The sequence below is a fragment of the Euwallacea similis genome, chromosome 3 (assembly GCF_039881205.1).
Source record: "Euwallacea similis isolate ESF13 chromosome 3, ESF131.1, whole genome shotgun sequence".
Taxonomy (NCBI): Eukaryota; Metazoa; Arthropoda; class Insecta; order Coleoptera; family Curculionidae; genus Euwallacea; species Euwallacea similis.
Genome location: NC_089611.1, coordinates 4550065 through 4576141, shown reverse-complemented (window position 1 = coordinate 4576141; position 26077 = coordinate 4550065). Strand labels below are relative to the sequence as shown.

The 26077-nt window shown below is 37.4% G+C and overlaps 1 protein-coding gene across 1 annotated transcript in view; it reads right to left on the bottom strand.

Moving 5' to 3' along the window:
* The window catches only part of Sema1a (semaphorin 1a), a 191800-nt gene that overhangs the window by 8892 nt on the left and 156831 nt on the right, over window positions 1–26077 (bottom strand). Inside the window, exons 5-9 of the mRNA XM_066406988.1 lie at window positions 14923–15031; window positions 9635–9830; window positions 3880–3984; window positions 3148–3236; window positions 2253–2394 (exon numbers count right to left, since the gene is read on the bottom strand). Coding sequence (XP_066263085.1) covers window positions 2253–2394; window positions 3148–3236; window positions 3880–3984; window positions 9635–9830; window positions 14923–15031 — 641 coding nt within the window. The remainder of the gene's footprint in view (window positions 1–2252; window positions 2395–3147; window positions 3237–3879; window positions 3985–9634; window positions 9831–14922; window positions 15032–26077) is intronic.

Genomic DNA, 26077 nt, shown 5'->3' with positions numbered 1-26077 from the left:
TCGTGTATACATATGCGAGTTGGGATATCCAATTTTATATTCACTTGAAATCTCCAAGTTTGATTTATTAAATTCGTAAATAATTTAGATAAAGTTATATCCTACTGGCATGCTACAGCGCGAAGTGTAAACTATTTATGCCAACCTAGATCGGGGCCATAAGCAAACTGTATTGCGAGAGATTTATGCGTCCGTAGTATTTCCAGCCCATATTTAAACAAAAGTAGGTAACTAAATAATAAAAATTTTCCAAGTAGAACCTCCGTTTTTCATGTCTCATAAATTAAAGATATCCCGGCGAGCGGCGACAAATAAAAAATTCCAGTCGCCCGTTATTTATGGTGTATCCCTATGAAATATTTCCCGTAAGTTCCTTAATTCTTGCGTTCTCATTCGTCGCACGAAGGGCAGTAATTTTTAATTTAATTGGTTCATTATATGAAACAGGCAGTCACCTACTTTATTTTAAAATTCGTTCCTCGAATTTCCCCAACAAGATGCAGCTGACATCGAAAACTAGTCCTTGTCATCAAATATCTTTCAGCCAATTTTATTAAATTTTTCATTTCGAGTTATTGCCTACTTTACAGTTTTCATCCGCTTAAATTTTTATATTTTGCCTGGATATTGGATTCTAAAATTATTGGTTCATATGTCAGCCGTCCTTTCTGCAAACTCAGCTTCTACCATAATGGCGCACCCGGCTTAAAATATTGTGGAAAACTTTGTTACTTTATTCGATGCAATAAGTAGAAACCACGTAAGACTCCCAGCATTGTTTTTATATGGGCAATTAGCAAATGGTCTTTGGAGGTCTTAATAAAACTCGCATTCTTTTTGCTTATATTCTAACCTGCCTGAAGAAAGCCAAATTGCTTTCTCTAAAGGATATTTCATAATATCTCATGCGCAATATTAAACGGCCAATACAGACGAGAATCTCTATATAAGTTTTTAATTTTAAAAAGGATATTGGTGGCTAGACCGTTTAGCTTCCCTCATATCCTGATTATTACAAATGTTATTGGTCAATTCAGCGCGATATTGGAATCAAAATCGCCCGGTTATACGTTCCTCCGTTTTATTTCGTTCTTTTTACACAGTCAGCGTTCCCGTATAATTTGTTATCTTTAGGGATCATGTTGTTTTTGATGAGGTTTTGTGTTCTGTGTTCCCCTTACGATGTTCAGCCTAATTATTTTCCAGTGGTCTCCATGTTTAATTATGCCTTTTTATTTTTCTTTCGCCATTAAAATTCTACTTTGTTGCAGATCAACAGGCTTTACGCAAAAAAAAACTTATTTTGGGAGCTGCCATAGAGTTATCTCTTAATCCGATTTGCAGATAAAATGTCAGACAGCGGGAGAGGCATGTGTTATAATATAGAACGCATCGTTTCTGAAATCGTTGTAAATCACAAAATGTTGATGTCGACTGATGTTTCTGAATGAAGCACATGATGCTGTCTCAGTGAAACCAGGAAAATTGTTTTCCAAATTTCGTAAAAAAGTCCTGAAGGTGTCCCACATTCAAATTTCTTAACCATTCAGTGCTATGGCAGGCGAAAGCCCCAACATAACCAGGAAGAAATATTTGTTGCCGGCATACTCGATTTCTCCTTACGAGTTTGATCCTATTATGCAATGAGGAAAGCTACCCAAGACAACAAATTCGCGTTCACCAAAGTTCCTCGCGGTAAAACTACCACAACACTAACAATAGAAAACGTTGTTCCTAGACATTCAATTCCTTTAAGAAGTTATTAATACCCGATTAAAACCCCAACTTAATCCAATAAAGCGGCTTAACAATCTACTTTGGCGTCTAGAGGAACCGCCAGACATTAGAGCAAAGTAATATAAGTTTCCGGCGAAAGATTATAAAACTTGTAAAGCTCGGACGAGGTTTCGAAACCGGGCTCGAAAGCTGAATCACGACCCGACTTTGCAAAATATGAAACGATTTTATTATTCCAAACTTCCGAGTTTCGAAACTAATAAAAGTAAACTGATGTTTGTTATTAAATAATACGAGAAGTTTTATTGAGCAAGTCGGGAAGTGAAGATGATGGGTAATTCGGTTCGAGGAGCTTTTTCAAACTCCTTTAAAACTGTCTCAATTGATAGTACTTTTCAATTCAACAAACTCGACGTATTTACTTGCATTTAAGTTTGTTGTTCCGCTATATCGACGAATACTTCATCAACTACTATTGACTACCTGCAACTCAAACAATTTAACAATGTACTCACGTATTTCGTTAAAATAGAACGGAAATTCCCCAGTGACCGAACAGTTTAGCCGGGATTTCAAGAAGGATGTCCATCGGTTCCTAAATCTATGTGGACCTCCTCTGTCGTTTTTGCAGACACGGGCCACTCGAGAGTAGACTGCCTAAAATTGCCCAAAAATGTGTTTAAACTAGGTCAATAATGTACTAACTTAAAATGTGAGTCATACTTCTTCAAGTTATGTCACTAAGCGATTTAAGTGATGTAAATAACGTCGTATCCAGTGAAAACTTTAGTAGGCAAAAACCTTTTAGTTATTACCCACTCGGAAAGCATCCTTTCTTATAGAAAATTTAAAATCCGAGCAGGAATAAGTGGAAGTCGGCTTTCTATGCAGAAGTGAGCCACCTGAGAATAGACTGTCTGAGATGACAAAGAGAAGCGCTAAAGTGGGTTGACAGCCCTTGAGGAATCGCCTAGCCGGTCATGGCTTTATTGGACCATTAACGGTAAAATGCTGCTACTTATTTTGTGAAGGGGTGAGGTACAAAAATTCCATTGGAACGGAGATGGATTCGCGCGAATTGTGTTATTATTAAATATACAGAGAAAGCCAACTTCGGGCAAATGGAAGGAAGCAGATATACAGGGTATTCGATTCTAAAGCTCTATAATGAGGATTTCGGTAACCGTAAAAGATACAAACTTAATTAAATTGGGGGAAGTTGTGTTATTTGGACTTCTAGAATATGCCGTTTCAAAATTTTTAAAATTCCAATGATTTTCGAGGGTACTGGAAAAACAATGATATTTTCTAAAAAGGTTTTAAATTTTTCTTCACTTTATTTGACGAGAAAATACAGTACTCTTAATGCCAATTCAGCACAATAGTTTCAACTGAGAAATAGATCCTTACCTTCCCACAGTTTATATATTCCACTGCAGTTTCTCGAAAGAAAAAGTAGACAAAGTCGCCCTGGGTCATTGATCCCACGAAGTCCGGAGCTAAAAGTTTAAAAATAATAAAATTGTTAATAAATGGCCTTGTCAGTTTTCCATATACCTCAGCACAACACAAAATTAGTTCCTTTTAAGCTGTCAAGGCTACGATTAAAAATTTCCGATCAGGCTATTTAGTGTCGGAAAAGAAAGAAGAAAAAATAGAGGACTTTCTCTCTAGGCTTTTATCCATAATTCACCACGGCTGTCTATAATTTACCCCGTAGGCAGGACCCGAATTAGGAATCATGACATTTTTCCGTTAATTTATAACTTTTCCTTAATGAAAAAGCTCGCTCCATAATTTATTGTCCTGTGTGAGTTGTATAACAAATGCTTTCCTATCACTGGCATAAAATGCATCTCAAACGCGCACTTCAATGATTATCACGTCCTTAAATTCATTTCCTCACTTCGCAAGTGAAAAACGGCGATTTTAAGCCTCCTACGTTGTAAGCTTTGTATTTCGGGTATTAAAGTAGGAGCCAAAAATGAAATTTTAATCACGAAAGCCCCCCAGAGAAGTTCGAAAATGACTTTCGTATCCTCAATTTAGCATTACGTCGACCCACTTTTCCAGCTAATTTATCTCTCCAACACAAAAAAGCTTTCTTTCGGTTTTCCAGCTATTCACACGCCAAGGACTTACCGTTTAGACTCATCGAATCGTATTGTTCGGTCTGCAAAGGTTCCCTATAGATAATGGGGTCCATTCCACTGAAATCGGCCACAGTGCCCGTGTACAGGTCGCCATCTGAAATAATGATTTTCGGTTAGAAATTGAAGTCAATGGATACAATGGGACGTCTCTTTCGATTAAAGATTAGGTAAAACAAATGGGAAATATTTTTACTTCCATTTCGAATAAACTTGAGTAATCTAAATTTTAATTGTTACGGAGTCTATTGGTTATTATAGGAGGTTTGAGAGTAATTAGAGTTCAGTTTGCTCTATATTCAACTGGAACATTTCTTCTTCAATAGTCTGGGAATAGAGGTTCCATTCATTAACTAGCTCGATCGCCCAACTTGACCCCATTGAATTTTTTCTGTGTACTATTGCGAAGATTATCTCACATCGGGAATGTGACTCTATCGCTTTTCAGCTTTATGAGAGCTTTAAATTTTAGCGACAACAAATTCCTCCTGATATATTTTCTCTCAATTTGTGCCCGACTCGAACTTAATTTATCGAATAAGGCTTTTAATACACCGTAGCCTCAAATGTGAGCTCAGGACATTTTTCCCTTTCGTCGTCGCGTGCCCTTCGTTGAAGGCAACCTTTTCGCCATGAATAACTAAATTAATATACGCGCCAAACTTTAGCACGGTATTTCGCAAGGCTTAGACAATTCAATTTCATGTGCAAGTGATAAATGGTCCCTTGTCACCTGGGGGACACTGTTTCGCTTTGTAACCCCGGAAAATGGACGTTTTAGTTTAAACTAAACCTCGCAGGAGAATCGCCGTACACAGTGAACACAAACGATGACGAAGGAATTGGGCCAGATCAAACTTATTGTCTTGGAAGGATTTGATTTAAAAGGGCTATGCGACAATTTATTAAATTCCAATAGAAACTGAACAAAACTACATTGGGACACGGCTCTTGCAGAGCGCTTTCCATTATCTCAAAAACCCGGTTTAATTATTGCTCGCCCTTAATTAAGTATATTGTCTTTGCTCAATGAATGGGGCTATTGATTAGAAAAGCAATTTATCATGGTTGACCAACGTTTATTACATTATCGATCGGTCCTTTTTAAAGGTCCTAGGTCACGCTACAAATTACTTACGCAACCAGCAATTGTACTTATACATATATGAAGTTCCCTTAAGTTACTAATTCTCATGTAGGAGGGACTCCCTGTTTATCTGTCCTTTAACAAATTCGTCTGAAAACTCTTGTTTTTAGGCCGGCTTGACAGCGTAAGAAAATAAATCACAAAAATATCAGCAAATCTGTATACTTCGTTGACATTTTTCCTATATCCCTCACGCGATAAGTTCGCAAGCAAATAGTGGAGGGAGAGTAAAGCATAAAATATATTCCAATAAATCAAGGGATCCGTCTCAATACAGAAAACTCGCCTCTATAATATACTTAAGGTCATAAATTCCCTATAAGTCGAGTGTTGATAAAGAAATTGCGGCTACAAATTACCTCAATTTTCAAAAATAAAAGTGATGCTTTGAGATGGAGAAATCTCGATATTTTTGCAATTATACTTAGTTCGAAAAAACTTGTTGAAAGTGTACAAAGTTCCCGGCACAGACATAAAAATTGCACCGGCTTTAAAAAGTTGCATGTTGTATGCGATTTGCATTGAAATAGAAAAATTGTTTGATGGAACAAAGTTCCGAGGCTGAATCGTTTTTCTAAACAAAGTAACAAAGTTTACAGAACAATTTTTGTTTAACTTTATACAACATACAAGTCTGTTTGCATGATGGTAAACATACTGAACATGTTTTCACTTTTTATACGTTTTATTTAGCCTCCCTAAACAAATGTCTCTATACAGAGTGGGCTATTTTCTTTTATTAACCATGGAGCAACTTTAAGCGTAATTAGCTAGATAATTTTATACGTATAGTATATGATAATACTAAGTCAAACACAACTGAACGGATTTTTGTGCAAATTACATGCATTATTGCGCTAAAAAAACTGAAATGGATATAAATCCAAGGCATGTCCGATATACCCACATTCAATACACAAAAATCGGCATTAATCCGGAAATTCTCATCCAGATTTTGAACACTCAAATGGCAGAGACCGCCATTAAAAAACAAACGAGTAACGGCGAATCATGGCTGCTGAATACGGGCATTTTATTGGTCGCGCCCTGACTGTTAGAATGAAATTTTGACGTTTGACGATTTAATTGTTTTTGGTTGAGCGAGAACGTTCTAGATATTTGAATTTTTGCGAAACTTTTTAAATTCCTGAATGTTGTTTTTCATGGTAAAAATAATGAATTTTTGGAATATGGAGGTGAGTTCTTTAACTTTAATTTACTCGTAGCTGCATATGCGAATAGGGCTAACATGATCGCTAATATTCACAAGGATCACACTTTTTCGTCGTAAAACATTTACTAAAAATTAATATTGCAAATTTACTTCAGTTTCTGGATGAAAAAGGCACAAATATTTTTTTTACTTGCCAATCCAAAGCATCACGCTCGACATACCTAGTGTTTCAACATACTTCAAAACCCGCATTCAACCTGAAATTCTCTTACGGTTTTTGTTAGGGTACTCTGGTTTCTTCTGTGCAATAAAACTAGAAAAGAAATCGCACTAACTTGATGCGCGCGCTGTCAAATCGAAAACATCGCCATTAAAGACAAAAGAGCAACGAACAATCACGATCTTCGAATGCGAGCATTTCATTGGCTGACTGTCACTAGTCAATTTTTATGTTTCCGATCAAAAGCGCCATGTTGTAAATAACGCTATGGCGTAGCAAAATCTGAGAGCAATTTCTTGCTGGAAAAGTGTGTGATGAACAGAAACTCATGCCCAGTACTTCGTCAGAAAGGCGAATTCTAGATTGCTCAGTAGGTAAGTTATTAATTTATTAGAGTTGCCGAGTCTTTTGATCCTATATTCCCGACTTCTTCATGTCCGACAGACACATATAGCTCTAGACAGGAAGACTTAGAGGAACGAAATCTGCACACCTAACTCATGAGGATTTAGTCATTCCTATAATGAATGAATTAAGTCCAGCATCGTCCATGCCAAACACGGTCCTGGAATCAGAGTCCTTCAAGTCAAGTTCGTCTTTTTGGTAAGGTACAACACTGTTTTGTTTTTTTATTTTACTTGTTTATGTGCTAGTCTCAGTTAGGCCCTGATTATCCTTCTTCAACGTGAGTAAATTAATTAAGAAATTTCGTTTAAGCGTTACGTCAAATGCTTAACAAAAATCCCTCTGAAAATACGTCCCAAATATTCAATTCAAAGCCAATTTTAAGCGGGCAAACTCCTTCCAATTCATCCAGGAGTTTACAAAACTTGCAACACCACCCCTCCAGTCGTCCAACCGTTGATTTCCGTTTTGCACAGGTTAATTTCCGGAGTTGTGTCATTAAATATGAAATGAATTAAATTGAAAACGCTGGCACAGATCGCACGCATTTTAATTATTTCGACTGTTGTATGTACTTCCTATTAATTTAAATTCGACAAATATTACATATACGAAAACTATGCAACGGGATATGCCGGCTTTCGATTACATAATAATGTACATGGAAATGGGGGATAGAGGACGTGCATTACGTCCCTCGCATTCAAAATACAGCGCAATTATAGGGGTTAAACGAGTTATTGCATATTAGGACATTATTTTAGTTGTATGTGCTCATACGGGCAATGGAACGCATTGATAGTGGACCTTCTCAATACATATATCTACACATCCATTTCCAAAGTATGGTTAGTCGTTACTGTCACGTAAAGGTTATTGGAACATTCAAACTTCTTAAATGAAGACAACTCAAAAAAATCATATGTGGAAATCATACTCAAAGCTTCACCTTTTTTATTATTAGGTGTACAACTTTGCTTCCGCCGTTTTTTTTCCGAATTTCGCGATTTTATTGTAAAAAACTAATTATACCTTTAGGATCCAAAGTATTGTCCATCGCTGGCCACTACTTTCTCCCATCTTTCGGGCAGCATACGAATCCCGTGTTGAAAAAATTGGACATCTTTTGAAGCGATCCACGATTCTATCCAATTTCTTACTTCTTCATAAGACCGGAAGTGTTGGTCAGCTAGCCCATGTGCCATGGATCGAAACAAGTGATAATCAGAAGGAGCTAGGTCAGGAGAATATGGCGGGTGGGGTAGGACTTCCCATTTCAATGTTTCCAAGTATTTCTTGACCACTTGCGCAACATGGGGTCGAGCATTATCGTGCTGCAAAATCACTTTATCATGTCTCTCGTTGTATTGCAGCCGTTTCTTTTTCAATGCTCGGCTCAAACGCATTAATTGGGTTCGATAAAGAGCACCTGTGATTGTTTCAGTTGGTTGTAACAGCTCATAATATATTACGCCGAGTTGATCCCACCAAATACAGAGCATGATTTTGGAACCATGAATAGACGGTTTGGCCGTCGACGTGGAAGCATGGCCGGGATATCCCCAAGTCTTTTTGCGTTTGGGATTATCGTAATGAACCCATTTCTCGTCCCCAGTCACAATACGATGCAGAAATCCCTTCCGTCTTTGCCTTGCAAGCAACTGTTCACAAGCGAACAGACGCCTGTCAATATCTCTTGGTTTCAACTCGTACGGCACCCAATATCCTTGCTTCTGAATCATTCCCATGTCTTTGAGGCGTTTTGAGATTGTTTGTTGAGTCACTCCCAATGATTGTGCCAATTCTTGTTGACTTTGACACGAGTCTTCGTCAAGTAATGCTTCCAAGTTCGCATCTTGGAAAACCTTCTTTCTTCCACCGCTATGTTGGTCTTCGACGTGAAAATCACCGTTCTTGAAGCGCTGAAACCACTCACGACATGTCCTTTCACTAATAGTGGCTTCCCCATAAGTATCTGAGAGCATTCGATGAGCCTCAGCAGCAGATTTCTTCATATTGAAGCAGAAAAGTAAAACCTCCCGCAAATGACGAGAATTTGGCTCGTACACTGACATTTTCAATTGCGAATAACTTTATGATGAAGACACAAATAGACTAATATTTTTATGAGGTTATGTTAACAGGTGCCCAAGGCTCCTGCATGCCCACATGGGGTTATTTATTTCGATCATTACTTACCGCTACATACATCTATTCAAAAACGGCGGAAGCAAAGTTGTACACCTAATAATTAGACTGATGGTAATTTTAGCCATGTAAATGAAAGGTCAAGATGTGTTACGTAACAAGGTTGGTTGAATTGTGCTTATTCTAAATTTACGGTTGAAACATTCTGATAAAATTAGTTAGCTGGACAGTGATACTTCCACAGCAAGTTTTGTTCGCTTTTGCATGCGTTGCTTGCCTACTGTGCCTTTCACCAGCCTTACGCAAATACCAATAATTCTTAAATTCTTATGCCGCCTGCACGCAAGAAAAAATTCTTGTAAATATAAAGTATAGAGCATTCGTAGCCAAGTGAGCCAATATAGCAGTAAGTATGTTGTAGATAAGGGCCGCACTTAATCACAAGGCGCAACAAACGTGCAAATATCAAAGCGGCCTAATTACGTTCTTAATGGTGGCAATTTATTGGGGTTTAAAAACCTTCCTGCTTTTATCCAGACATCAACTTCAAGATAAATTATTATCGAGGTCACGCATATGAGCCCCACACGGAATAAATCAAAAAGAATCTCTTAGAAAAACAAAGCTGATTTAATAATAACACACACACTTACCCACATAAATCGCCGTTGAGTTATGATGCGGATCATAAGGGCACACGGCTTGACCCGGTTTTTCCTTCTCCACGGTGTAATTCTTGCTAAGAACGTTGTATTCACGGCAAATGGGTTTGAAAGCATTTGTTCCACAGAGTAACAAACGGGTAGGTGCCGACTTTGCCATTATACGGATGTAATTTTGGCAGTTTTCCTGGAAAAGATCAAGAAAAATAATGACTTAATTGCGTCCGCCAAGGCCGGTGCTAATGCCTCAAATATATGGGCATATTTATCTTTTCGGGAGGATATCCGCAGAGTTATCTAAAAAGTAAATCAACAAGTAGGCTTTAACGGGGCTAAGGCCAATTTAAGTTTCGGGTCAGCCTTATCTAGCTAAGACAGCGGTTGTAAGCTAAATGGTCAAGTCCAAGTTAGATAATTGGTTGTCGGATGAGCGTCAGGAATGCGATGGCTATAGATAAAACCTTAAACACCCACCGTAATATTAAATCAGTGATGATAATATATTTACTCCAGCCAGTTTCTTTTCATTGACAAGGCCTTTTCAGGATTATGTAATGTACAAATATCACAATAAATCCTTAAAAACTACTCCCTGTTACATTGGAAGTTATCGCTCATCTGATGCTGGCATAACCCAACAGCATATGACTTACACTTTTCTTCATACCATGCCAAAAACCTTGGTGTTGAGTTTAGTCATTAAAAATGACAACAAAGGGAAATCCCCGAGATACAACCTCCCCTACATTACGCCTGGCCCTCAAAAATATATTTCGGGCTAATCTGTACCAGGCCGTTAAGAAAGATAATCGATAAACCCTGCCGCTGGTTGGCCACATTCAGCTCTGCAAGAGAGAGGCAAATGGTAATTAGAGTATTACTAATTCTTATTTAAATTTAGTTGCCTTTGCCGCAAATTGTATTATTTTTTTTATAACCTAATACGTTACGAAATTTAAATGTCTTAACTGGGAAAGCAGACATCAAAATTATAGAACTACAATATTGATACCTTATTTAATTTGACATTACAATAAAGTATGATAATGAGGATAAGTTGATAGGGCAGAGATACGCCCATAAAATATGGCTGATTACAGTGAGAATCTAACAATGGGAGTCGAACGAGTAGGCGTATATTCTAGTAACGCCCATAAACCCTCTTCAACTAAGAGCACTGAGTTTAGTAAAATTCAGTAAGAAATGGCTCAGTAAACACCAGTCATAGATATACCTACAAAAATGAGTCTAGCCAATGTTAAAATTAGAGGATGACACTTTAAGAAACTTCAGATAAATCATAATCAATATTTGATAGGATGGTACCCCCTCAGAGCAAAAGTCCCTTTCAGTTAAAGGGCTGCGGCAACTTAAATTGTTGAGTATTTCAAGAAGAAAATTGATAAGAACTTTGCTAAGAAATGCTTAGGAAGTTCACACAACGCGTCTTAGTTTTTGAGTTAATTCAGAAATCGGAAAATGTTAGGAAGCCATAAAACTAAAGAGGTAAATAAAAGTGGGAAAAATATTGGGCCATTAGGGATAGTCATTTAGGGCGTGACCAGTTCGGTTCCTTCTTCATAATTCATTCTTTATAATGGATGGGAGTGGTCTCAATGATAACGCCCACCAAACGGTTGTCACTGAACGATCGATATCATTAACTGCCACTTTAGTAACCATGTTAGTATTATATATTTCTTTTTGGAAGTGGGAGAGGTATATAAAAGTAAAACGCGGTTTATTATGTCTTTATAAATGCCTGAACTTGCAATTTCTAAGTTAAGCGTATTAGTTAATGTAGTGGGCGTGTTCAAAATTAGATTTTTCCCTATAAGTGGGAGGGGCAGATAAAATAAGGCGTGACCTACATTACCTTAAATCAAGAGACCTGTTCCCATATTAATTTTATTATTATTTGTTTGTACAAAGTACGTTAAAATCTGGAATATCCAAGTTAAGAATATCACTAAGTATCTATTTCACCATAAATTTCTTAAGAAGTAGGAAGACTAAATAAATAAATACTAGGTGTGGTTTATTGTATAATCAGAAGATTTATTCTCAATTTTAGAGATTTAATGCGATGACTTTTATGCTTTGAAAATTAATTATAAACCAGAATTTAATTTCCAACTTCACTCTACATTATACGTGTTAATTATAACACGTATCTAGAAAACGCTATGTCCATTCATATCAATTTCAGTTTATCGACAGCCAAATTGAACTGAACCCTTTACACCCGGAAACTTAAAAAGCTCCCAAATCTCTTAAAAACTTCGAAAGACTTAATGGACAATTATTGGTTAATAGTAAGTGATGCGGCTAAACGGTCTTGACACGGTTTTAAATTTCTTCGGATTAGATTACTCGAGGGAGATAATTTTGTAAATCGTTCCTCGGTGGAATACAAAGGGTTACAGATTAAGTTGTCGGGGAAGTTTATAAAGCTTAGAGTGAAAAATTCTGGGAAATTTAGTGGAGTTTCAGATTGCTCTGGGGGTACTAAATTAAAGGACGCTTTTTGTTTTGTGCTCTTCACTGTGTTTATTTATAGAGCAGTATTTGTCAGTTTGTTCTAAATGGGGAAGAGTTCCTGTCTCAATCTAAATTTGTCTGAGATTGTCTTAAATGGCAAAACAGAACTATTTCCTGGAGAAATATAAGCTTCCAAGAAGAAACGTCTACACGCCAGCTTCATGAATAAATCCCCTTACGGGGACGGAGTCTGCTGGCGGAAGCGCGCAAGTCTTCAACTTACCAAATCGCCAATCAACAATCACGCTTTGCACTCTTGCAGTAATCCACGCTTTCTACGCGTATAAATATTCAGCATTTGATTACCATCAGTCATTTCACATCTGGATATAATCGCAGTTCTGCAGGAGGCTATTTCAATTTTTAGTGACTCGAAATTGCACTTTTCTTCATTTCTAACTAAAACATTTAAACGACTCTCCAAAGAGTAATATATGCAATGTTGTAGCTTCCTGTTAGGTTATTGGATCTGAATTTGGCTATTTTTAAGATCTCAGATTACCGAGTAGATTTCTCTATTTCCTTAAAATTATCGAAACTTTCCCTTATCAATAAATCAGTAAGTTTCTTAGAAAAAATATTCGCATTGCAACTATATGAGTAAGTTCCATTTTTGGGAGCGGAGTCTGCTAGACGAAGTGCGCAAGTCCTAGACTGACGATCGACTATTCAACAATGAGGCTTACACCCTCGCAGTAAGCCATGTTTCCCGCGCATATAAATATTCAGCGTTTGATTTCGATGAGTCACTTTAGGTCTCGCTATGGACGCAGCATTTTGTGTTCTTCTAGGGCAAAATCCAAGCCAAAAGAGAATTTTAGGAATTATGGGCGAGATCATAACGTTAACTCTAGAAACTGGGATAATATTTGCTGTTACGAAACAAGCCTATTTTCTCACGACACCCAAACCGCGGATCGTTAGCTAACAATTACAAATTCATTTAAACTTTCCTGCACCATAACGTCAGTAGATTCGCTACGTAAAAGATATTGTACAGCGATAATCTCTAAGTTTCCCGTGGCGGGATTAGACGGAAAGTAATTTTAGGAGCCCGGGTAACTCAAGACTCACACAGACAAGTTCCAAAAGGTAATTAGAGATCATTAAGCTGTGTAGAAATATCTGGCGCTACACCTAACTTATGTTTTACGCCAGATAAACAAGTAAGTGAGACGTTTCGGGAGTCCTGTAAGCCCCAGTTTCGGTTTTATCGATCCCAGTGCCACATTGGGGAACATTATAATACAGCACTAGTTTGCGTTATGGTCGTAGTTAGCTGGATGTCATTGATGTTGCGGATTTGGTCTGAAATCTTTATAGTTATTACGGCTAAACGGTTGCTGGTTTCAGTTTCGAGATTTCAGGGGATAAGGGGGTCGAAGCTGAGGGGAGATTAACTTAAGTGCAGCTAGCAAATTTGAGGATTGACGTTTCAATTTGCGATTAAACATCGCGTTGTTTTATTAGATTGAGTCGGGTGCCCACATAAAGCTTTCTGTTAAATCCTTTATAAATAAATAAAATTTAGTACTAGTGCAATTTAATGCATGACGGGTTTATTGCCTGCGAAATATTAATAGAGACATATTTAGAATTTATGGCAAGTTAAAGTTATTTATCGAATGGAAAACATAATAACTTGCAGCTAAATTATTTGGTACCGCCATGTCCACATCGCGATTTATGAGGGACGGAATTACATACATTTAATTACTATTTTGCTTGTATTTGATATGAAACCAACTTTTAACGAGTAGAATTAAGCCCGGCCCTTTCAAAATCTGTTTTGGTTATTTGAAAAATCGCCTCCGTTTTGGTTTCTTGACAATTTCAAAGAGGGCAGAAAAGAAATTGGGCAAGTCATTTACCGATGAATGGCCACGAACAATGGTGATTTCCCATTCAAACGAGCCGAGAGCAGTAAAAAAGATTGTCCCCAGGGTGGGATGGTGATGAGTTACAACTTTTATTATCTCAGGAGGACGGCTGGGGCAAGGGGGTGGTTTTAATAGTCATGGCGCCTCACTTCTAAATTAAGCTCGGAGATTTTTGCTTGTTTTTGTTTGAGGCTGCATGGAAAGTTTATCGTTAACCCTGATATTTTCAGGTATTTGCGAAAAATAAGTAAGTCTGTAATAACTGGCGGGCGAAAATGTCTATTTCACAAAGGGGCATTCAATTTGGGGAATTGAAAGCAGGAGATTTCAATTATCCTGTCGAACGAAAATAGAAAAAACACATTACTTGCATGGAAAAAAAGCAATAGAGTAAATTCATGGGCGAAAGCCATGGAAAGGCGTTACCCCTTGTCTAGAAAATGATATAGAGTTCATGCCCAAGCTGAAAACATGTTCGTGTATTACATTATAGTTACTCTGTTCCTCAAGATTGTTATCCTTGTCATTATGCTATTACAGTTATTTTTGTGCAGGGTAAAGTGTGTTTAAATTGGGTCTAAAACTGGGAGGGTCTTTGTCTAAAAGCAAAAAAATGTGCTCGCAATATTAAAACATGTATTTTATTATGTATTTTCGTTGGGTTGATGCTGTCAAGACGAATCAGATATTAACGTTGTTATATTGCTAGAATCACAACTAGGTTTTCCATGAAATTCAAATAAGATGAGTTTTCTAAGTAACACCTGAATTGTTAATTACTCGTTGCTGCGAGTTCACAGGACGCACTCACTTACTTCAATTTCACAAAGGCGCCTTTTACATTTTTCAATCACTCACCTCGTCTTTTCCTTTCATGACGCACATCTTTGCGTCGTGTTCATTGGAGAACCAAATTAGACGTTGCTGCTCAGTCAAATCCGACAACGTCAGATTATACACCACATTTCTGAAACGACAGAGAAAAACATTAAGCGAAGTTACATAGTTAAAATAACAGTTCTTTACTGAGCAAGTGCGGAAACTAATCCTTTGCCGTACGCTGATTATAGTTGACCAAAATGCGTTTCGCGTTCTTAGAGAAGACGAAGCGAAGTTCAGTCGGTAACATTTTTCAATAAGTCAACAACATTTTTACTATGAGCGCATATACATGAACTCTATTTTTGTCTGTAAGTTCAATTAAATATTAGCAAGCGGTGAAGTCTTTACACACAATACATCCTTTTTATCTTATGTTAGTGGGAAAATAATTAAATGGGTTTATGAGTGTCGAGCAAAGCAAAAAATGTGCCATTCCATATTTGATAAATTCAACTTTTGCGTGTCTCATAAATTACAGCATCAATGACAGATCGGAAAATTTGACTGAAAAACAATATTGAACAAATAAAGTGAGACCCGGATGTAGCCAACAGCACAACTGAACGAGTCAGTTATTAATTATTTTTTGTCACTTGAAATTAAATTTCATAAATCAAAATTTAATAAAACCAAAAACGAATGATCGGGCCGAGACGAAAATTTCATAAATTCATTCGATAAAATATGCGTTTGCCGGAGAGCATACGCTCGAAAAATATGCCACCCAGAATTTACATTTATCCATTTGGTCGTTATTATATTTATACTAATAATTTGAAAACTCAAAATTTATGAAGAATTCCCAAAATTCCCTTCATTGAGTAATAAAATTTTATTTACCTGCTTGAAGCTGTGAATAGTTTATTTGCGCAAGTTTATTAATTTACAAACTTGAACTTTGATTGGCCTTTCCGGCGGCTCAAACACAAGGTCCCAATATAATAAGATCGTATGTTGTACATATGTGACGACGACACGGTCCGAATACTAAACTCCTTTGATATCTGATGAGTCCCTTGTTTACCATTCTCTGGCTCTGGAACCCTGTATGGCCGGCCAATTAAGCTTAACAGGACGTGTAAAGTGAGGGAACGACAATTTTGTTTTAGCTACAGTTTGCAGATTTACTTGCCAGGAGACAAAAGGATCTAATTTTCTGTCGAAGGTTGCACAAAAGAAACGTTTATTTTTTGAGCCATGTGAGTAAGTGGTGTATTTCTGCCTTAGAAGAGATTTAGAGAAGATGGGGTAAAGGCACGAACAGTTATTGAAGTACTCAAGCTGTAGAAGACATGACGATTTATTAGACTTACTCCCTGAGTCTCCATGGTAATAGTGTCTTTGATGTTATGACCAACGAAAATTGAGTTGTTTTAACGACAAAACTGATTTTCTTCTTAAATAACAGTGTGTGCTATTTTAATTTCCGTTTTTTAATATAAAATATAAAAATAAAAATTCAACAATGTAGAGTCACACATACAGGGCGGCTCAAAATGTGCCAAAGAAACTGTGCGAAATGTTTGAAATTATGTGGTGAGATAATGGGCATACTCAAGACAATACAACGTGTTGATTGATTGATACAGGGAATTATTAATTTCACTTTGGCAGAATTCTTTAAATGATCGCTTCACCCCTCTTCAATATCCTTCCATTTTACGTCACGAATTATCTCGGCAATTCCTGACAAATTTAAACCCTAGCGATGGCAGACGTTTTCTATACTTATCTACAACAGAGGAAATCTTTACAATTTTTCATCCTCATTTATTATAAAAAGGGACAAAAAGGATAACGAGTATCCGTAAAACGCGGTAACGAATGGTAACGAGTAACGAGGACCAAGAAAACGGAAAATTATTGTGCTGCCGAGCAATTATGGGGGACACTCTTGTTACTTTGACGTCGTAATTATCGAGGATCTTGATTTAAGAACGGCAGTTGCGAATTAGGACTCAAACAGGAATAAAAAGGCTTTTATATTATATTGTCTGGTTTTGGGGGAAGAAATATTAAAATAAGTAACGTTTGAAGAGAGACTCATAGCCTCATTTCAAAGTTGAAAATAAGCAATATTCAGCTCTGCGTTATTAACAGAATTAAACGGAGAATAGAGTGCATTTAAAAAATTGAGAAATCTTATTTTTAGTGAGGCTTTGTAGTCGGCTTTTTGCTTTGTTTTCAATTTCCTTCCCGGTTTAATTAGATTAAAACGAAGAAGAGAGCTTATTCCTCTCCCTCTGTTTTTTTCAATATCGTGTTGCGACTTTGGAGCAATTTGGGGGATTACGGTTAGACCCGACAAGATGATTCCAACTACTTTTAAGCGTTTTGTTCGCCGCTGATATGCTCCTACTCTCAAGTATATTGCCGACATCAAAAATAGCAAACGATAATTCCATCTCGGTAAAGAGACTCCCCGGGGGATTCCATTACATAAATAGAGGCTCCAATTTTCAAAATAACCGGCGGCGTCAGTTTCTAAGATAAAGCGACCACTATTCACTGTTATTACTACTTCTTGCAATTGCTCTGCGGAGAATTCTGGCTGGCGTGTATTACGCAGCTTGTTGCAATAAAATAAATTGGGGAATTAGGGACATTGCAATTTTACAGCTCAGTCCTATTTCAGGTTTATTTATTGCAAGTTCTGGTGCCAAGCCTTAACTCGACGATCTGCTGATTCTTCTGCTTGATCAGGGTGGGCAAATATTCTCAGAAATTGAGTTTTACCGATATCGATCAGAATTCCGACGGCAGTGCAATTACTTGCCGCTTCACGGAATTAATTAAAATGCGCTGCACAAGCTGCGGAAGCGCAGCACTAATTTGTTTTTAAAGACGGCCCAACCAAAATTCTGTTCTTTTTCCAATTTGCGGCACTTAAAGCTTCAACTGTGCGTAGCCGGGCAAACAAAGGAATAGCAGGAAAAGGGGGGAATTCCTCGTCGAAGCTTCGTTAAAACCAATCCTCCCCGAGGTATAATTGAAGTGCATCGTGCTGACGAAAAGTCGCCTCAAATTCATTAAATGTTCACGTTTCGGGAGAACATGGCTAGCCTCATTAGGATCTCTCTAAAATAGCGTTAAATACGGGGTATTTCAAGTGAATTCTCGGAGGATTAAGCAGTCACTGGGGCGTATTAAATAACATTTAATTTTGATTCAGGAAAAATTCTTTTGGAGGATCAGACGCAGCAGATTTCTCTTCCAAATTTGAAGAAAGAGAGAATGTAGTTTTCAATCCCAGCTTTTGGAGAAAGATAAATTAGGAGGATGCACTCTGCGAATGTAGTAATTTTGTCTTTCTCTTCAGGATTTTTTTCATACTTTACACAGGTTCTAAGCACTTTTGAAAGCCAAACTGTATTGTAATTGTTCCTTTAGCTCATAAAGAGGAGTGTCATGAGATTAAATCAATCAATAAATAGTTTCGGAGAGATTTGCAAAAGTTTCCAGTGAGAGCAAGCAATTAGGGGAAAGTTCAGGGAATCAAATTTCCAACTCTAAAATCAATCATGGATACTTTATAGCTGTTATTAACTAGGCCACAAAGCTTGATAATGGAATTTGAAACACCTTAGCAAAAATAACTCACCAATCCTGAGTATTATTCTCCCTCTATCTCCAATATTAACAACCATAATCTAATTGTGTATTAAGAACAGGTGAATTCTTGTGGAGTCGGGTTCTCATCGCATAATTCCAGTTGCTAATATGCTAATTCGATACATGTTCTTCGCATTTTCATCGCATTTGGAAGTGATAAACAGTTGGACCTTTCCACTGCCAACGATTTCCTCAAGTTTTCCTATCTTTGAAAACACAACTTTGAACGACAGTTTCTTGAAAGAGGGCAAAATTCCGCCCCTACGAAAGGCCATAGCCAAGCAGTTTATATCATTTCTCGAGACATTTATATTCGGGTTTGGAAAGTGGGAGGAGGAGCTGAGGGCAGCATTATGCTAACCCCAATATTAAGACATACAATGTTGCAAACTGAAATTTATGATCGGCGGTTTGCAAAACTGTTGAACGTGCAGGGAGCATCAAAGGACAATATATTCGTGTATAGAGTCACCGAAAGTGCAGCGCAAATTATTTCCAGAAAAGCGATTTTCCATGCTTGCCTCATAAAGAGCATATTTTGCAGGCGGCATATTATCATGCTTAGCGAGAGCTATATTTATCGCTTTTCGCTGTACCCCGAGAAAAAGTTTCCGCTGCAAACTTGTATACGATTTTCGTCGGTCGTTTTGTTTTTATCGATATCCGTTCGCTCTATCTTTGCTAGAGCTAGACTTCTTTATGGTGTTTGTTCGACGCCCGTTTTTGCAAGATTCGTCCGGATACTTTACGCTTTATGTCGGAAGAACACCGCTTTTCGAAGATATTAAATGGAACTACTGCGAATGTTGAAACCATAACTTATCTCATTTCAGAATAATTGTTCCCGAAAACAACCAAAAATGAAACTTCACGTTGTGTTATCATCAAAACGCGCATTCAAAAAAAAAAACAAAAACCAGAAATAGAAGCGGCGTTATCTAAATTAAAAATACTCGTAACACAGATTACGGGAGTAATTACCCAAATTTGTAAATTGCATGACGTCTGGCCACCCTCTTATTACTGTTTCATTCGCGTGGGGAAAAATACATATAAAAAGCGCCAGTTCTTGACAGTTTCACGTGAAGTAGGGCCGCTGAAAAATTCACCCTTGCCCTTGTCCAAAGTCCACTTATTTGCTTTTTCGCCGGTGAAATGGGAGGGCACGAAACGTTCCGGAGCCTGAAAATAATGTTGTCGTATTTTTATACATTTCAGTCCAATGAATAAAAAATCCCATCCCTTTGAGAACGGGAATTAACTTTACATTTCTCTGTCAGTAGTAGCAAGTTAAACTGAGCGAATTTTCGGAAAATGTAAAGTACTTTTCATTCCTACACCAGCAAATTACTAATAATAAAAACCAATAATTACAGATAAGCGCGTGTAATGAAGCTTCAAACCGTTCGTAATAATATTACGCAGCAGTGTTGCGTGATACATCAGGATGATATCGATATAATTCCCTTTTTCTATTAATTTGGTTTTTTATTTTTTATATTTTGTTCAGTGCAAAACCTATAAATTTCATGGAGAAATTCATGACTTAATTCCCGAGCTAATTTATAAAGAAATTGTCAATACCGGCTTTTGTAAGCCTTGCACATTCCGGACAAAGCAATCAGCATTTAATGTGATTATCGATAACCAATTAAGTTTGGCTTATGCATCCCCTATGCTTTCTGCAACCTTATGCTTTGCTCAATTTTCAATTTTGATTACTTGGCTCCAAATATGCAACCGGCAATTGTGGATGGCAACAACTAGATTCCGAAACAAAGCTGGCGCTAGCCAAACAAAGCGAGCTTGGCAATTCCGAAAACAGTTTAATTAAAAAGCATAATCCCTTTACAAATATTTCCCAGGCCCTTAATTAAAATACAGCATTCACAGTAAAGAGAGTGAAAACCACAGGCCAGCTAGACACACTATAGCCGTTCCTAACAGTTTAACCGAAATTAAAATCTATCTGGTCATTTATTCGGGGGTGTGTGGGGGTGGGGGTGCCGGTAATTAGACTATATGCCGAAAATACAAAGGCAAACTGCAATAAGCGAAGTGAAAATTACAGCGAAAATGCATTTGCAGCACCACGACGTCAGACTATTCAACTAGGGTTAATAAAAACCAAAGCAGGGGAGGCTTCTGCCGCGTTTGACCACCTGCCCCCAGAGATAAACCCTTTTAGATAGGAGGGTGGGGGGACTTTTGAAATGGACGCGCAAAGCTTTTAGTTTTATCTAAATTGGGCTTGGCCATTTTAATACAAGGCCCCATTAAAATTTGAATTTTGCTTCAGGGTCGAATTGGGAAGCCAAATCGCGGATATGTATATACGGGGTAAATGTGAATTCTTCTCTGCTGCTTGGTTCTCTTGGGTAATATGATTTAATCCAGTTTACAGTTTTACATTGCTAATGCACTTTAAGGATACAATTAATATCACATCGGGTCCTATAGGTATTAATAACTGCATATGCTATGCGTCCCAAATTCGTTTTACATGTATGGGGATTTCGCTTGTCAAAAAAGTCGATTAAACGGGGAATGATTTAGCTAGAAGCGAATGTCCATGAGAAGGTGGAAATAGAGCCTTAGTATTAGCCAGATTCTTTGTTCCTGTGGAATCTAGCTGGATGTTAAAGTTGACAGCATATTAATAATTTGGCCCTTAGGGAAACTATTGGACGTACGATGAGGCTACTGTAGTTGTGTTTCTGTTTAATTTGAAATAGAGTTCATGTTCACTTTGTCGTCGTTTGAATAATTTGCTTCCGGTTTGATAGAGCAATTTTACACAGAAATTTCACTTGCAAATCAACTGTGTCACTTAGGAGGGTTGTAAAGTATCTTTTGTTTTTCATGGTGGAAGGCAAAAACCCTCGAAAGCTTACTATGACAAAACATTGAAAAAGCTTTATTTTTCACTTTAGAAACGAGATAATGTTGTCAACAAGTACATCGTCGAAAAGTTTTTTAAGCGCTTTCCGAAAATGCAAAAATCCCGGATGGGGCAACGCATTTACATACATAAAAACGTATCCTAATAAGATTTTATCTTCAAATTCGCTTTTAGCTTGGTTTGGGAAGTAAGGGCGAAACTACAGTTCACCTTTTTAAAATTTCTCTGAAAACCTGAAACCCCCAAAGCAATTTTTAAACGAGGCATGAGTTCCTCATCAGTTTCTCTAAAACTTTTCCCATTTAACCGCCTCTGTATCTCTTATTGCAACCAGGTCCCCATGCATGTACAACCAATTTGGGACAAACTGGATAGTTTAGAGCTGTTTCAAACATCAATTTTTAATTTTTAATACAAGATAATGCGGGAAATTAGTTAATGGACGGTTATTTCAACTGCAAAACTCTAACATTAAGTGGTGAGTCCAGAAAACTAATCAAGAGTTTTAGCAAAAGTTTCAAGAGTAGTGGTGCAGGAAAATATGGGTCAGGAAATAATAGTGTATCGATTGTGATTACTGGGAAGGATTATGGGGACGTTTAGACCTACCCTGAGACTAAGAAATGTTTTAAACAAAGATATTTGAGATGGAGCAAGGGGCTGAAGAGGAAATTAAATGAGGAGAGTGGATATGATTAATAAAAAAAATCCTGCAGGTAAAATGTTCGCAGACAAGGAAATATTTGAGGTTGCGGAATCATCCAAAATAAAGCTTCAAGTACTGGTTTCAGTTATTAAATTTTAATTCATCCTTATCCTTTTGCATCATCTTCTTCATATTGATGCTTTCACGAGTTCAGTCCTTTCATCGCCCGTGAGAATAAACAAAAACTTCACTAGGAAGTATTTTCAAAACTCTTAATTAGCACTTGGTAATTAATTCGCTGCAATACGAGACTTCTCTAAAGAACTTCCGGCAACCAAGAAACATAAAAATTTGGCTAAATTTCACTTTTAGTGCTTCGGGCTAAAGGAAGCCCTGAAATTTATAATTAGTTTTAAGTAGTTTGATGTTAACGCAAATCTGAACCCGTGGTTTTTGTTCCCCGTTACACTTTAAGCAAAATTCGAGTCATTAATTAAACTCTTATGAAACTTTCAGGTCGGCGTTACGACCCAGGTTAGCCGTAACATGACTATACTCTTTAGGTTCTTTTTTAAACAGATCTGTCTTTGTGCCAGAGGCATGCTATTTATAATCAACAAATATCTAGGTCATAATATTATCATCCCCCAGGAGTAATATCTCCATTGCACAGCACATGGCTCGCATTTTTTCTACTTTTTGCGGATATTTCTGAGTTCAGACCGACTGATATATTGTCCCGCAGCTCGAGCTCTTTGCGACAGTGAGATAGATTCATGAGATACGATTTATATAGGGCTCCTTTGGGTACATTCTGTATAGTGGATACCGCCCCCTCTTCGACTTGTCGAATGTATCGTTTGTCGAGGAAATTTATAGCAATTAGGGTTTTTTTGTAAGGGAGCAATTATTTTATAGTTACATTCAGAATATTTCCGTGCCCTCAATTGGAAAACCTGAATGAAAAAGTAATTTGTCACGTTTTGAGACCGACACGATTGGGCTGCTGTTCGTGAGGAGGCCCATAACATTTTTTCGGCCATTGATTATTGCAAAAACCAGTCGTTTGAAAACACTGAGTTGGGGCTTTCGGATAAGCTTACATCCTTGTGCCTTCGTTTCTGGTTTTTATGGATCGAGATGCAGTAAAAACGACACTTTCCCTACAAATTCTGTTCGGCAGGCAAAAATTCAAATGTAATACATTAGCCAGTTATATTCAAGACTACCTCGCTTAATAATTAAAACTCAATACCTCGGAAAGCTCATATTTCTTTAGTGCAAATTAACTTCTTATAGTGATTGTCAGAAGCACGTGCTGCGTTTATCCGGTACAAAATTACAAATTGTCCTTTAAAATTACGGCGTTTTCCTGAATGTTACAACACAGTAATGACGCAATATGTAGGTGACTTCTCGTCTCATGATTAACTATGACTAATTCTTTAAGTTTAAATATTCTTGGTATTTGCTTGCAGTCAATTTATCCGTAAATAGCTAATACAAGGGAAGTCATTATTCAAATTGTCATCTAGGAAAACACTGTCTTGTTGGCAATGCGGTCCAGAAGGAATATTGTAGTATGGCATGGGGAGCAATAAGAATCGAATAAATAGGAGGAACCGAACTGAAAAGGCCTCCTGGGGTTGGCATTAAGCTACGAAAGCACAATTATCTAAATAGACTCTTCACAATGAAGAAATGTTAATGAAAACCGAATTTCAGAGAGTCGCTAAAGAATGTGGAAGGAGCTCCTTATACTGCCTCACAAGCTGCAGATTTACTAAATCAGAAAAAGGCAGCTGTCTAGTTTTCGAACTCTGATCGCAGCTACTTCGGGGATCCATGGAGAAATCGTCTAAAAAAAAACGAATAATCAATTTTCAAATAACCTCTATTTATTTAGGACTTCATGAGCCTGAGACCCAGACTTAGGTGGTTTTGGTACCGTATTTGCATTAAGTCTAGAACTATCTGAAAGTGCGCTCATTGATTTGCGGGCAAAATTTAAGTCATCACAGAGTGCAGTTTCAAGTTTATTGCATTTGGAAAAAAAGACGAAGATTACATGATTTTTCAATACTGCAGAAGGTTTCGAGAGTCTCTAGATTGACCTGGAAGTGGGATGAAATTTCCTTTAACTTGAGTAGTCACGAAAAATAGTCGCAAAACATGGTAGAAGGTTGAAATTTTCTAGAATTTCCTGAAAGTGTTTTCATTGATTTGAAGAGAAGGGGGTTCTCATTGAAATTTGAGTCGCCGCAAGTTGAGGTTACAAGTTAATAATATTGGGATAGAGAAGTTGTGTTGTTACATAGGAGGCCTATTAGGCGATTAGAGCGAAAAGCTGCTACAGCGTCATTGATTTTCTATAATTTTTTGTCACATTTCTACAAAACGAAAACAATACAACAGATATAAAGTTTTGGTCGATAGTTTGTTGCTTTCCGAGAGCTTCCTCGCCACTCGAAAAAATGCCCGAAATATCGGATTATACGTTTTCAGTCAAAGAAGGCACTTAAGATGCCCACAACTTCGCTAACAAATTAAACCCATATTTTCAAAATTTAATCAAAAACTTATTGTCCCACAAAGTGTCGCTAAATTTCATTTAAAACTCAGGAAGTTTCTCCGCCATCACCCAGTCTTGACTGAAAAAGTTTATGAACATTAAAAACCAAGCCGTGTATGTACGGACAGTCTTGACCGAAACTAATAAGGTTTCTATTAGAGGAAAACTTAGGATATTACCTAGGTACGTGATATTTTGCACGGTTTCTTATTTGGGAAGGTATACTTTTATTCTTGGCGAAGGCACGTCCAGGGAGTTTGCTATTGATTTATTTTGTTCTCAAAGTTTGTGATGGAACGAAAAGCTTTATTTTTCTAATATCTCATTCGTCCCAGGCGTAAAGAGGGCAATGTACAGAATTTACCTCACTTCAATTGGAACATTCGTAGTATTCACTCTTTGGTAAATCTGTGGAAACTATTTAATTGAAACTGGGATTGTGGTCGAACTACGCAATAGCCCAGCCGCTTTATTCAGCCGAATCGCTTTGCATTAAATGATTGCTTTAGAACAAAATGGTTCGCTTTTCTGCAAAATTCCTCTGTCTTCCTTCGCGCATAATTTAATAAAATTGCCTTAAAATTGTAACGTGGCAGTGCGAACTTAACAGTCACATGCCACTTTTTCCTTGAGAAACATGACGCAGTCTGGGCGTTGCCCATAATTAAAATCGTTTCGTTTTTCTTTTCGTCACGCCAGCAATATCGTTTCTCACTTTTCATTTACATTCGAAAAACGATTACGTGCAAGGTGCAATATCGACCCTTTTTGTCATCGATAAATACCCGTTTTTGTCTTTATCGGGAATATAAAACTTTTGACGAGCTGAGCAATGAATTCATACATCACTTTTAACGTCCGACGAATTAAACCTAGCAGCTTTAACACACACATATTTCTGCAGAATTTTATGTTTTTAATTAAAACTCGACGATAAAATAAAAAGGTCGTAGACGTGCCTGAAACTGAAAAGTTGCGAATGCGGGGATGGGCTCGTTTTACCTATCATCATATATCCAGAAAATGAGGCCGTTACATGTAATGCTAATTAACAGGAGCTTATTCTGAGAAAAAGAGCGGTAAAATATTTAAATGAAGGGTTACCAAGCATGATGTTTACGTTCATTTTGGTACTGCTGACGTTATTGTATCAGGGAAAGGGGCCCTTTTCTTTCGGAACCATAAGCGAACACCCCTATCAACTTAGCAATAGTTCTAGATTTGAGGGCACTCGAGGAATCCTTCATAATTCCTAGGGAGTTGCCAAACGTTACTCAATTACGAAGATCATAAGGATTGATTGGGAATGCAATAACGACCTCCAAAACCCTGCCTCTCGGAAGCTGTGAATTATTCAGTGTAGGACTAAGTACTTTTCGTAATATGGAAAGTTGAGAAC